The following is a 15,121-nucleotide window of genomic DNA, read 5'->3' as shown; positions in this document are numbered from 1 at the left end:
GGCCTAGAGGGGGACGCCGGGGGGCGGGCGGGCCGCGCGGAGGCGGGGCGGAGGCTCCCACCGCCGCCGCCTCCTCCTCCTCCTCCTCCTCCTCCCGCTCGTCGTCCGCTCCTCCCGGCCGCCTCCTCCGCGCCCTCCTCTCGCAGCCACCGCCTCCGCCGCGCTGAGGAGCGGGGAGTCCGCGGCGCCGGCTCGGGGCTGCGGGATGGGGACTTAGCGCCACGGCGGCGGCAGTGGCCGCGGCGCACCCGGCCGCCGCCCCGGGGCCCGTCCTGCCGGGGCCGCCGGGCGCGGCCAGCCCGCCCCGGAGCCAGGCCCGCGGGCGGCGGCGGCGGCAGCGGAGCTGGGCAGGTGGATGCGGCTGGAAGATGGCGCCCTCGGGTCCGGGCAGCGTGAGGCGGCGGTGCCGGCGGGTGCTCTACTGGATCCCGGTGGTGTTCATCAGCCTCCTGCTCGGCTGGTCCTACTACGCCTACGCCATCCAGCTGTGCATCGGTGAGTGAGCGCCCGGCCCGCCCCGCCGCCCCGCGCGCCCCTGGCCCCCGCCGCCTCCCACCTGCCAGTCCCGGGACGCGGGGACCCCGAGCGCCCGGCGCCGCGCCCCGGCTCTCCCCACCCACCCCGGACCCCCGAGCGCCCCGGGCGCCACCAACTGGCTGCGGCTCCTCTGGCGCCGCGGCCGAAAACAGCCTCGGGGCAGTCTCCTTCCACTCCCAGTACGGTCGCCTTCCCCAGACAACTCTCCGGTGACGGTGTCACCTCCACCCCGGCGCGCTCGCAGCCCAGCCACACCCCCTCCCTCGTCTGTCCGGTACCCGGGAGAGCTGGGGACCCCCGGCGCCCCGCCGAGCGGGGAGGTCCGGGGAGGCTGCGCCGGGCCCCGGAGGGCTCCGGGCTGGGCAGGGAGCCGAGCTGCGCCAGCCCCGCGCGGAGGACGGGGGCCTCGGGTGTCCGAGCTGTCCCTCCCTGGTGATCCCTAATCCACTTTTTAGACATTTGTGACAGCACGCAGGGCCGTTTTTGCTGCCTTTACGATTTGAACATTGCCAGTTGGACACTTTCTAGCTACGAAAAGGTGGAGGGAGGAGGATGGAGCAGGGGACGAGGTGAGCTACTAGAAAGTGTTTTCAGAGATCTGTGCGATACGCAAGACCAGAATTTAGGTGTCAGGATAATAGAAGGAAAAGACGAGGCGACCCTTCCGCTGTTTTGTTTTGTTTTTTCATCCAGGGAGCCAAGTGGCTCAAGTCCAAGTTTTGGGCTCCCGAATTGGTGGATTAGGGTGCTGTCAGTGCTGAAGATGAGAAGAAAACAAAAAGTTGATTATGCACAGCTAGGGAATAGTTTGTTCCTTAATGTAAGCAGGCTTCCGTTAGAGGTTTTGTGAAAGCTCATGTGTTGTCAGAAAAGGATAAACCAGACGATGACGTTTCTGCCAGTGACTTGTGTTTTGTGTTTTCATCCTCCAGAACACTAGCTTCTGGTGAGACCAGGAGAAAGGTTAAAGAGTGGCCTGCTCAACTTAGGCGTTTTTGCAAGCTGCCAGATTCAGACAGAATCTTCTCCGAAGCCGTCTTACCCCAAAATGTTGCCCCTTGTGAGAAATAGCAGGTGTCAGAATAATACACCAAAATAATGACTAACTTTAAAGAGAATTGAGACTGATTTTCCATTTTGTATAGTTTTAAGGTTTGACATTATTACTTTGTTTATTGGATTAAGAAACAATATTTTGGTACCAAAAAAATAAGTGAGCTTTTCTTTTTTTTTTTAAGGATTGTGTACTGAAATCAGGACAGCTCAACTAAGTACATAGTATTCAAGTTGTCTAAAATGTATAGCAAGAAAGTTTTCAGAACCATGTTGTACTTTTTGTACTAACCGTTAGTTTTTAAATGACCTGCCTTGTTGAGGGATACTGTAAATGTTACATAACTACTAGAAACCTTTGTTGTATTTCATTTGTTCTCTCTCTCTTGGATGCAGGGAGCAGCTCCAGTTAATGGAATTGACACAAAAGAGGGGAGTCTCAAAAGGCCTCAATTATCAAAACAGGCAAACTGATTCACCTCTCTTATCACATTAAGCTAAGAAGCTTAGCCTGATGCAGTCTCATGTCCATCAGGAGGAAACACATGAAGGCAGAGAGAGCTTTTTGACCTTTCCGGTTTCTTCTGCCCCAGCTGAGTTCTGCATGGAGGTCTTCCTGTGTTGAATGGACAGGTGATGGGGGAGGAAGTAAATGGAAGATTGCTGTTTTATCTGGATATTATTTATATATATGTGTGTGTGTGTGTATATGCTCAGTCATGTCCGACTCTGCAACCTCATGGACTGCAGCCCACGAGGCTCCTGTCTCCATGGGATTTCCCAGGCAAGAATACTGGAGTGGATTGCCATTTCCTACTTCAGGAGAGCTTCCCCACCCAGGGATTGAACCTGAGTCTCTTGCGTCTCTCGAATTGGCAGGTGGATTCTTTACCACTGCACCACCTGGGAAGCCCATATATATATATATACTTTTTTTTTCTGTAAGTTTTTTTACATATACTTTTTAAAATTTGTATATACTTTCTATAAGTTTAAGATAAATCTAAAGTATCTGTGAAATCCCACACCAGTATTTTAGTAAGTGTAAATTTGACTAAAGGAGGAATGCCTCTATTTTTATTTTTTTTAATTATTTTGTTATTCTTATTTATTTTTATTTCTTGATTGTACTGGGGTCACATGGGATCTTAGTTGCCTGACCAGGGATTGAACCCATGCCCCCTCCATTGGAAGGGCAGAGTCTTAACTACTGGACCACTGGGGAAGTCCCAAATGACTCTCTTTAAACTAAGTGACATGGTCTGTTACTGATCCTTTCCATGATCATCAAAAGTGAAGTCTGATATCATTTGTCTCACTGCCTCCTTAGCCTGGTACAATGCCTGTCATGTTGAAAGCGATCAATAAATAGCCTTGAATAAGCAACAACAAAATGATTCAGAGGCAATATCTCTGAAGTTGTCAGAAAGTAGTTTTTATACTATAGCCATAGAAACAGGTTGTAAGTAACCCTATGAAAAGTGTAGATCCTAGAGTCTAGAGTGCGTGCATGCTCAGTCATATCCAGCTCTTTTTGCCCCATGGACTATAACCCGCCAAGCTCCTCTGTCCATGGGGTTCTCCAGGCAAGAATACTGAAGTGGGTTGCCATTTCCTTCTCCAAGGGATCTTCCCCACCCAAGGATCTGTCTCCTGACCCAGGGATCAAACCCGTGTCTCTTGCATCTCCTGCATTGGCAGGCAGGTTGTTCATGACTGGTGCCATTTGGGAAGCCCAGAGTCTAGAAGAGCAAATTGAAAATGAACTTAATTCTAGAAACTGTGGCAGTTTAAGAGTGATAAACTCTAAAAGCTTGAATAGTCTTAGTTGGTGGGGCGGGGAGTTGAAATTAGCTGTGCAATTCCCTGAAGATGATGATGGTGGTTTCCTTGCTAAGTCATATCCCTCATAAGCACCAGGAAAGAGGGCCCCTAGTGTTTCGGGCACACAAAACCAGGTTTCAGTCCTTTTTACAAACAAAGAGGAATGCCAACCTTCCCTACCCACCCCCACCCCCGGCACTGTTCACATCTCTGACTGCCCTACCCTTTGTAGATCCTTTTTCTCTCGGAAGTAGCTGTTTACAAGCTGACTGTCCAGATTTCACCCAGAAATCATTGGCTAGGGTTGGGACCAGAGGGTGGGGGTTGGCAACTGGAGCTGGTGATGAACAGAATAGAAAAAGAGGGCGGTTTAGCCTTCCTTCTGCATCTGCTGGCAGCTGGGATGACCCTGAATATAAATGACTTTGTGCCCTTTGCTGAATTAACTGCAATTTAGGAGTAGTGCTTACCCTGGTATCCTTGGAAACCAGAGATAATGGTTCTCATTACAGTGGGTTTCTATATTTAACAACCTGGATGTGTGTGGCTCTCTAGGCACTTTTCAATTAGCATAATGTTTGCTTAGTGTTTGGACTTTAGAAAAATAAACTCACATCTCTTTTTGGAATATGTGTACATAAAAAATATAAGGGGCGTACATACATTGTATGAGAGTCAAGTACTTGGGGTAAGTTTCCTTCCTGTTCCACCAAAGAAGAGCTAAAACAGAGCTGCTAATATTTGTGATCATTCAGAATGTGTTTATCTAGTTTATTGATGAATTGGTTTCTCCTGTGCCTTCCTTCTGCCTCCCACTACTCTCCCCTCTCCAGCTTCTTTAATGTCTTATCTGTCATTTGGTCCTTTTAGTTTCTAGGTAGCTCATTTTCCATATAGTAAGATATTAATAAATTTAAGAGTTACATTTATAAGGTGGGTGTTTAGGATGCAGGATAGAGGGGATGAGGGTAGTCTGCAGGCATGCTTGCTTCAGGGAACATACTGAACATGAGTGATGTGTTTTCCAGATCCATTATGGCAGTCTTTGTGTTACCATATTCAACACAGTTGAATATGAAGTTTCCCCCTTTTAAGTGAGAACATGTAAAATTGCTTTAACCATTTTTATACTTTTTTATTTGATAATAATTTCAAAGTTATGGGCTTCCCTGATAGCTCAATTGGTAAAGAATCTGCCTGCAATGGAGAAGAGGCTGGTTCGATTCCTGGGTTGGGAAGATCCACAGGAACAAGAATAGGCTACCCACTCCACTATTCTTGAGCTATCCTTGTGGCTTAGCTGGTAAAGAATCCACCTGCAATGCAAGAGACCAGAGTTTGATCCCTGGATTGAGAAGATCCCCTGAAAAAGGAAAGGCTACCCACTCCAGTATTTTGGCCTGCAGAATTCCATGGACTGTATAGTCTGTGGAGTCGCAAAGAGTCAGACACGATTGAGTGACTTTGAATTTTTCAGAGTTACAGGAGAGTTTCAAGAATCACATAGTAAAGCTCCACATACCTTTCTGTAATCATTTTGGTTTCCACTTTTCTAAAATGTTTTCCTTCCCTGCCTTGACCTTCGGTGGGTGCCAGGAAATATTTGTTATTGAGTTGTGTGCTCAGAGGGTTCCGAGTTTGCATGTGGGCTTACTGAAGTCATTTCAAGGAATCCGGAAGATTGAAAAACTTAAAGATCATTTAGGCCAACTTCCTTTGGCATTTGTAGATGATGTTAAATGTCTCAGAGTTGCTACCAATTCTGTGTCCTTTCTCCAAGTTAACCAATGTGACTTCAGGTGCTGTGCTGCAAATGTTAAAATGTCTCCCTTTCCTTGCAAACTTCTTGCCAAATCTCTCTAGCCCAATGAAGTCCTTCAGCAAATTTGTTAAACTTTATGGCTGTTGTTTAATGAGTTAACAACTCATTAAAAGTAAGCTTTACACAGTGATTTCAGAACTTTAAGAGGGTTTATAATTTGGGCTAGTTACAACACTGCTGTTGTAGTACAAAAGCAGCTTTAGCTAATTTAGCAAATGGGTCTGACTGTGTTCCAATAAAACTTTATTTATAAAAATAGCAGGTCAGACTGGGCCCTTGAGCAATATATTACTGACCCTGGAGTATGTTAGAAGTTAGACTATTAGAACTTTGTGATTGTGCAGTCTTTATTAATAAACACCTCTCAGAAATGATTGCAACCTCATATTACACCGTGATTATTGAAGATGTTCAAGAATTAAAAGAATTAGTCTACATATTTAGGGGTCATTTTTGGAGATAGAAAATTATGTTTTCCCTCTTTTAAGGATATCTTTAAGGATTAAACATATAAAACCTCATACATGGATTCTGTGGTGAGCTACCATTAACTTAAGGCCATGACACATTCAAGGATGGAAACTGAATGGGAGTCTAAGTTGTTTTCCATCAGGAAATGAATTTGAGCCCTACAGAGGAAGAACTGCATTTTTGTTATTGGTAAACTATCATTTTAAAAACTTATGCAGGACATTAGAGCTTTTTAAGAACAAAAGTACAGACAAATGATCTTGAGAATACAAATGTTACCATCTATAATTATTAAAATCATTTTAAGTGACATGGAAAGTGACATCCATAGAAGACTTACACGTACAAAATATTTAATGCATAATTAGAAATTATTTCTTGTTGACAGTAATGATGTGAAATATATTAGTTCTGTAACTTTTCTTGATATTATCAAATATTTTAAAGATTTAAAATTTTCTAAATAGAGGGATAAGAACTCAACATTACTTCAAATCTAAAATTCAAATGTATGGAATATACTGCAGATTCTTAACCTATGTACCATTTGACTTTAAAAGACTCTGCTTAATGCTTTCTTGATTCCATTTAGTGTGTCAGAAAACTACTTTTAATTTGTATATTAGACAATGCAGCATTACTATTTGCTATTAAATCCTATTAGAGACAACAAAAGTAAAGCAGTATAGCACTTATAATGCAGAGATACTCAATAAAAGTTGAATGAATTAAAGTCAGTAAATTTTATGAAAACATGAAATTGTATCCTGTAAATAGATGAGAGAAAAGGGTTTAGAAGTCAAAACAATGTAAAGTTTGTTGGGAAAAAAGTTTACTTTCAAATGCTTACTGAGAATGTTGTGCATGCCATCAAATTATACTTGCTCGAGTGTTTCCAGTAATTAAGCCAGAAGCTGGAGGGATGGTTTCTTAAGTGAAGATAATTGTCCCTAGAGAAGGTGCGTTTCCACAAGGTTAGAAAGAGGCCAGCCTCAGAGAGGCAGTGGAGCAGGACTCATTCAAAAGCATCTATTGAACCCTTGTTACGTGCCAGGCGCTTCTTCCCCACAGAGATGGTTTAGAGGAGATCTGAATAGAGATCTTCTCCTAAGAGCTAAGGGGGGAAATTGCTTCCGGAAACACAAGGCAAAACTGAAGCCTTCTGTCCAGCTTGGGCATAAGGAGAAGAGTGGTTAACTTTCAAAATGCTGCTCCCACAGCTCAGGGGCAGGAAAGCAAAAACGGAAAACAAAACACCCCTCTCCTGGGAGCTGGTTGCTGGACCAAGGTTAAATGAGAGTGATCAGTAGGTCAAAAGAGCTGATGGAGAGCATGTCACTCTTTTTTTTTTTAAGATTTTATTTATTTATTTTTGGCTGTGCTGGGTCTTCGTTGCTGTGCACGGGCTTTCTCTCGTTGTGGGGATCGGGGGCTCCTCTCGTTGTGTTACACGGGCTTCTCACTGCAGTGGCTGCTCTTGTTGTGTCTCCCAGGCTCTAGGGCTCACGGGCTTCAGTAGTTGCAGCTCAAGGGCTTAGTTGCTAGCCGCATGTGGGATCTTCCGGGACCAGGGATTGAACCAGTGACCCCTGCACTCGCAGGTGGATTCTTACCCACTGGACCACCGGGGAAGTGAGAGCGTGTCACTAGTGAGGGGGCTGTCTACTCATATTAACAACCTTGCACATAGAAGTATCTCAGACCAAGGTATGAGCAGTGATTTTTGCCTCAGCTGTGCCCTGTGGGGCTGTTTCCGCTGCTTCATTTCTTCCCTGATGCCTGGGCATCTTTCACTCTGCTCCCAGCTCAGGACCTGTGACTTGCTGAGTGAATGTGAGCAGGCAGAGAACTTCCTGAATACAACTGATTGAGTCCACGGGAAGGCTGGAGAACCCAGCTTAGAAAATAAAACAGAAACCAAGAGAAGGTGGCTGAGCTGGAGTGGACATCACGCCTTTGGAGGAGCTGCTGCCCTCGTGGCTGGCCATGCCCGAGCCCTGGAGCCGCCCTGCTCCTGTGACTCAGTAAAGATGCTTCTGGGAGCATCAGCCGCCTGGGCTGCTGTTGAGCCCACATCCCAGGCGACAGGGTTTATTTAGCAAGAGCAAGGTGCTGGATCTCTTTGGCCTTCATGGTGGGGAGAAGTGCCAGGGAGACAAAAAACAAACAAGACAAATATTCCAGAGATTAGTCTGGATGAGGAGCTCTCAGGGAGAAAATTCTCAGTGGTTTTTTGTTTGTCTCATGTGCTTTTCTTTTTCATCTTGATGGAAAATTATGGAATCATGGCTTTCATGTTGGGATTTATACTGCTGACTTCATGCATTTTGACTGTTGTATCACAGCTCTCAGCCCTCTTAGGAAGTGATGAGTTTATGGGTCCTCTGAGACTCCAACACTGTTTGTGATGACTGGAGAAATACTGTCTCATCTTACTTGCAAAGTGATAGATTAGCCATAGATTCTTAATGTTCTCTGTTGGGAAAACAGTTTTCCAAAGATCATTTAGAAAGATAGTCTTAATACTATGTGGAAACCTATGATTTTATATTACCGTGTAGATATACTACAGAGAATTAATAATAAAAATATAATATAATTGAATTAATTTCTCTAATGGTCCATTAAAAATTGTTGTAATATTTTTTCTCTTATTCTTTTAAGGGTGATTTTGTTGTATCTTAATGGTTATCTCAGTCAAATGCTGAGAATGGAAAAGGGTGGAATTTTCAGGGCTGGGTTGGGATGAGGGCAGCGGGGAGGAGGTAGATGACCTGATTTCTTAAGAAGCATATGTTAGCAATAAACTCACCAGCTATGATGGCTTGATATTTTTCCTTTCAAAATGAAATTGCTTTTGAAACCTTTGTGTAGCATTTTTCCTAATTTGACTTTTCATCTGACTATGACTTTTAAATTGAATTATGAATATTAGTGCCAAAAATGTTAAAAATCATATTTATTTGGGAGACACTGGAGCAAAAATATCTGCTGCATTTATCATCTCAGCGCTCCTCTGCACTCTGAAATGCATACTTGACAGCAGTTCATTTTAGATATGTTGTTGATTACATTTTTAAATGCAAATGAAAGAGAAGTGCTTTTATAGATGACTGAGCTTTATTTCTTTGCCAGTTTTTCTCCACCGTGTCCTGAAATTTCTCCTCATGTGGAATGTCAATTAAGCTTTCCTGCTATACTTAAAATATTTCGACCTCTAGGTTTATTCAGTAACATTGCTACCCTGGAGAAACAGAATAGTCCAGATCAGTGTATCAATACATTAAACACCAAGCAAAAATAAAAGAAAAAAATCTTTTTCTCTACATCCTTTAAAACCAAATGTCCCAGTAGTTTCAAGGGGTAGTTTATCTTCATGATTATAATAGGTATAATCCTTGTAAAAAGCATTTCATGTATTTCCAAGAACTTTATAGATTTATTTGATTATTAACTTCATGAAATTTGGCAGACCAGAATCCTTTGTAATGCATACCTATTTTCTTACATATAGATAAAATTAAATTTCTATCTCTGTTGATCACATTATGTAAAAAATGGATTTTCACAGTATTTGAGTATGTTTGGGATGAGGTGACTTAAAACCCAGACTAGACTGTGTTGCTGATGGTTTTGGGGGGCCCAAAGGTCAGCTCAGAAAAGGTAGTAAGTGGCCAAATCTGAAGTGGGGCTTTCCACCAAGTCTGTAAGGATGTGAGAGATGGTGCAACTTGAAGTACAGTCTCTGTAATGTCTGTATAATTCACACTGGAAATACGAAAGATAGCCTGCGCCGAAACAGCTGATGCTAAGCCCTAAATGAGAGACACCTGGTACCATTTACCAACCAAGAAAAAGATTTCAGTTTTATGAGCCTCAAAGGTGAAAGTTCTAAGCCAGCTCTGAATTGCAGGGGCTAATTTGTGATCAGGTTTTTTCCACCGTGGACAACTCCATGTGACATGTTCTAAGAAGAAAGGCAGTAAGGGATTTATGGTGCTTAACTATGAGTAGTGATTATCCAGGGCACCTCCAGGGGGTTCATTAATGTGAAAGGATGAAGGGCAGAGACCAGCTGGACTTAATCAAGGTTTCAATTAGAGCCTATTTTTAATGAAATGCAGCTTATTCCAGGACTAGAACACACTATAAACTAAAATATGCAGAACTGAGAGCTTTATGTTGGTTGGAAGGGATCCTTGTAGGCCCCCGTAATCTTGCATTTTAGCAAGCAATTTTAATCCAAGAGTTGAATGCATTTCAAACCGTCCATATTTCTTGACTAGCTCTTTATTCATTCATTCAAAAATATTTGTTCATGGCTCTTAGAATTTACATTCTAGTTGGAGGATAGAAAGAACAAATCAGAGACAGTGGAACAGAGATGGTTGGGGATGGGGTGACCATGGATCAGCGATGGTATGGAGATGTGGGAACAGATACGCTGAGTAAGCAGTTGCACAGATGAGTTTGGCATTTGGCAGAGAGTCTGGACCAGAAAAATTGGGGAGTCCTCAGCATATAAATCAATTTAAAGTCTTAACCTTGGATACATTTGTTCCACCAAGGGAGAGAATGTAAATTAAGCAGAGACGAGAACCAAAGATGACCAACATTGAGAGTTTGGGAGATGCATAGGAACGAGCAAGGAAGACTGAGAAGGGATTACTAGTGAAGTAGAGGAAAACTAAGAGGCTGTGGGGTCCTGGAGCCTGGGGAAGAGAGGGTATCAAGGAGGAGGGAGCAATCCCAGTTGATAAATATGTTCAAATGGGAAGTAAAATAGGGACTGAGAACTTAACAGTGAGAGATTAAACTCTTGTTTGATTACTATGCTCTGAAGACCCCTTGAATTTAATCTCAAAAGTTCTACCAAAATGAAAAACATATACCAGTGTGTGAGTTGATGGGATATCTGAGTTTGTTCTATCCAAATTACAGAGATTTTGTTCTGTTAGGCAAGCCTAACTTTCTTATATTCTGAAGATAACCTGTAGAAAATTTCATGAGAGCAGTAACCGTGTCTGGTTACCATTGTAGCCTGGTGCCTGACACAGAGTAACATTCAAGACATAACTTCTCTTTAATGAATGGGTGCTCACTGAACTTGTTAATTGACCCTTTTGTGATCACAGTAGACATTTCAAGCTTCGGAGAACATGAATCCTTTATGAGAGAATTATCTGCTTCAGCTTTTTATTATTTGATCACTCAGATGTTCATAAAGAAGTTTGTAATGTTTTTACAGTTTCAGTTTATTATGGGCCAAGTTGTACCGTCACCCTGCACCCTACTCATGTTGAAATCCCAACCCCCAGTACCTCAGAACATGACTCTATTTGGAGACTGAGCCTTTAAGGAGGTAATTAAGTTAAAATTAGGTTGTTAGAATGAATCCTAATACTATATGATTGGAGGAAATTTGGACACACATGTAGAGTGACCATGTGAAGACACAGGGAAAAAATGGCTGTCCACAGGCCAAGGAAAGAGGCCACAGTAGAAACCAAACTTGCTAAATCTTGATCTTGGATTTCTGGCCTCTGGAATTGTGAGAAGATAAATTTCTGTTGTTTAAGGCACCCAGGCTGTGGTACTTTGTTATGGCAGCCCTAGTGAACTAATACATAAATGTAACAATCAAATGCCTCTTTTTTTCCTTTCTGAATATTGAAATGTAATCATTTATAGGAGAAGGCAATGGCAACCCACTCCAGTACTCTTGCCTGGAGAATCCCATGGACGGAGGAGCCTGGTGGGCTGCAGTCCATGGGGTTGCTAAGAGTCAGGCACAATTGAGCGACTTTACTTTCACTTTTCACCTCCTGCATTGGAGAAGGAAATGGCAACCCACTCCAGTATCCTTGCCTGGAGAATCCCAGGGACAGAGCCTAGTGGGCTGCCGTCTATGGGGTCGCACAGAGTCGGACACGACTGAAGTGACTTAGCAGCAGCAGTAGCAATCATTTATAATAAGGATTTAGATGACAAAATTAATTGTATAACCCATTTGAAAAGTTATAATTTAGACTATGCAAAAATATTTGCCCCGATATACTTATAAAATAATTGCTAAAAAAATAAGTGACATGCATTTTCAGGAAGCACTCAAAGTCAGCCAACTTTGTCCAGAGATGCTATATTCGATTTTAAAAGTTTTCAGATAACTAAAATCTCCCCTGCTAATGCTAAAAGTTTAACCCATTTTAGATTAAACAAAAAAGACTTCCTAAAAGATTGCAACTTCCCCTTCCTCACCTCAGCCTTCTTAAATAGAGTATGCTGTACATAATTTAACTTCAATTTGAGGCCATCAGTCTGAGACAGATGTGTGTATGAACTGAATATCCAAAAATATCCAAGACCCTTGAGGTCCTTGGATTTTACATTCATAGTTTCATCTATTTCCTATTGACTGTAAAAGGCCAAGGAGGCGTGGAATTTGTCATTTTGCCTAGACGTTCTTCTGAATCTCAAACACTGAGAATCTGGAAGGACACATGAATGAACCACTTCAGTGGAAATGCTTAGCTAGACATCTGTATATCAATAAAGCTTTGTTTTTCTCTACTTACCATTTCTGAGCTCACATTTCTGAAAAAATTAAACAATGAAAACTCTTCATTGTGGAAATAACCAGAGATGAGAAAGAAGACTTTATCTGCAGGTGAATATTACCTCAATTTGTGGTTTGAGAATAGTCTCTGGAGCAGATGATTTTTAAAATTTGTATTGTGGTAAAATATACATAGCATAAAATTTTACTGTGCTAAGTGTACAGTTCAGCGGCATTAAGTACATTCACATTGCTATGCAAGCATCATCGTCAACCATCTCCAGCACTGTTTCATCCCAAATGACACTCTGTACCCATTAAGCAGTAACTCCCTGTTCTCCCTGTCGGCCAGCCTTCCCATTCTGCTTTCTGTTTCTATGACGGACTGTTCTAGGGACCTCGTATATATGAAATCATGTATTTGTCTTTTTTTGTCTGTTTATTTCACTGGAGCATATGTCTTTAAGGTTTATCCACGTTGCAGCATGTGTCAGAATTTCTTAATGATCTATTCCATTTTATTATATACCACATTTTTAAAATCTCTTCATTTGCTGGTGAACATTTTGGTTGATTCCACCTTGGGCTATTGTGTATGATGCTGCTGTGAACATCCATCTGCAAATACACATTCAAGTCTCTGATTTCAGTTCTTTGGGTAAATGCCTTGTTGTTGTTCAGTCGCTAAGTTGTATCTGACTCTCTGTGACCCCATGGACTGCAGCACAACAGGCTTCCCTAAATTGTTGGATTATATGGTAATCGTGTGCCTAATTTTTTGAGGCCCACCAACTGTTTTCCTGGAGTGGGTGATTTTTGTTGGAAATGTGATTCCAGAGCTGCCTATGAACATATTTAAATTTAAGGGTCCCTGGAAGTGTCTGTGAGGTCCGTATCAATGTCACCAGCACAGTTTTTAACTGCCTTGCCCTTTCACAGTGCTGCAGCAAAGTTGGTGGTTGTGGGACTGTGACTAATCCCATCTTGTCCATGCAGCAGACTTTTGCTGGGGGCTGTGTCCCTCATGAAAAGGCTGGCCATCAGGTGCGTGTTGAGACCTGCTGGCCGACTGTACATAGTCTAAAATTCAACAGCAGTGTTTGGATAACCAGAACACTAACGCTAACTGGTAGAAATTTTAGCCTTTCAAAGAGCAACACGTTAGCGAGTTTAAAGGGTCCATACAGGGGTAAACATGAGCTGGTGGGGCGCCATGGGGGAAACATACATGTATCTGTGGGTGTGTCAATAACCTACCTTGTTAATTATGAGCTAGATCCTTGTACACACCACAGAGAGGAAACATGATTCATGAATGAATAGCAGACTGTTTGTTTTGTCTCCAGATCTGGGGTAACTGACAATGGTTTTAGGAACAGAAAACAAAGATCAATATATATAATTGGTGGAGAGATACAAGTAGGAAACATGAGCTGCGGCTCCCACGTTGAGCAGAGGAAGAGACTCAGTCCAAATATTGATGACTGTCTTACTCAGCTCTGTACATGATTGTGTAGCGCTTCCCGTTTACATGAATGAATACATCTAGTCTATAATTGGGTGGTGTTTGTGTACTACTGTGCTCTAACTCCGTGCCTTAGAGCAGTAGTTGTGCATCCCTTTCATCTGTGACCTGCCAGTTTATGATTATATTAAATTTGCTTTTGCTGCAACTGGATATATGTTCTATCTCTGCAATTACTGTCAGGCAGACTGAGCTGGTGCTGTTGATAAATGCAGTGTAGGACAGGGCTGTGATTTGCTTCAAGTAAGAGGAAGAATATAGACTGTAACTCAAGCTGAGATCAAAGAAAGATTGTGTGTGTGAGAAGTTTACTTCATGAATAGATGACAGTAAAGTTGTAAGTAAAAATACTGCTTCTTGGTGACCTAGACTGAAGGGAACCATTCTGCAGTGCTCTACTGTAGTAATTATTGCTGCTGCTAATGTTGTTTTAAATCTTTTAATTCACCCCTTTACGTGTGCCACTGTTAATTCTATTCTGATGAGCATCATAAGACTGAGGTTGGAATTATAGCTTTGCACACTTCCTTTCTCTGGAGGACTACAGAAGTGTCAGATAACTTACAAAGAACCTGGAAATATTGGTTTAATTTTTCAATATGTTATATGTGCTCTATTCTAAGTACCTTGATGATTTGGTACTCAACAGATAGCTGCGAACCCTGGGAGACAGTTTTAGAAGGTCATCTGTTTCCATAGAGAAGCAAACAAGAAATGTTGATTTTTCTACTTAATAAATCATAAAGTGATTGGTCCTCTGAGTATACCAGGTAATAAGAGATTGATCTAATGACATTAAAAAATAAACTACAAAAATTGTTTCCATCTGCTTTTATATGTGTATTTTTAAATGCTGAAATATCCAAAATACAAGTGGGATTTTTGCTTATTACCAATAAATACACACATATATAAGAAACATGAGTGGTTACATTGAGCAAAATAATAACTAAGGCCGTTCCAATTCTAAAATGTGGGTTCTGACTAATGAGGGGGATGTTTACAGGATCGAAAATCCCTGCTTGACCTTCTCCCCAATAGTGGGCAACCATTATTTGAGGACCAGGCAGACCTTGGCTGGGTCCCTCACGGCTCTGACAGTAAAGAATCTGCCTGCAAAGCAGGAGACTCAGGCTCGATCCCTGGGTCAGGAAGATCCCCTGGAGGAGGAAATGGCAACCCACTCCAGACCTCTTGCCTGGAGAACTGTGGACAGAGAAGCCTGGTGGGCTGCAGTGCACAGGTCAGCAAAGAGTCGGACCAGACTGAGCACAGCACATTATAGACCTTGTCTGAAGATGTAGTGTCCACACCAGCCTGCCTGGTTCAGAGG

The 15,121-nt window shown here is 42.6% G+C and overlaps 1 protein-coding gene across 1 annotated transcript in view; it reads left to right on the top strand.

The window, feature by feature from the left end:
• The first annotated feature begins 223 nt into the window (after positions 1-223).
• Positions 224-15,121, top strand: part of ZDHHC2 (zDHHC palmitoyltransferase 2) — a 67,711-nt gene continuing 52,813 nt past the window's right edge. The window contains exon 1 of the mRNA XM_086380672.1: positions 224-495. Coding sequence (XP_086236798.1) covers positions 369-495 — 127 coding nt within the window. The 5' untranslated portion in view covers positions 224-368. The remainder of the gene's footprint in view (positions 496-15,121) is intronic.

Source organism: Bos grunniens, chromosome 27 (assembly GCF_055505025.1).
Source record: "Bos grunniens cultivar Pamir isolate PY7600 chromosome 27, Bosgru_T2T1.0, whole genome shotgun sequence".
NCBI classification, from domain to species: Eukaryota; Metazoa; Chordata; class Mammalia; order Artiodactyla; family Bovidae; genus Bos; species Bos grunniens.
This window is presented reverse-complemented; position numbering and strand designations above follow the sequence as displayed.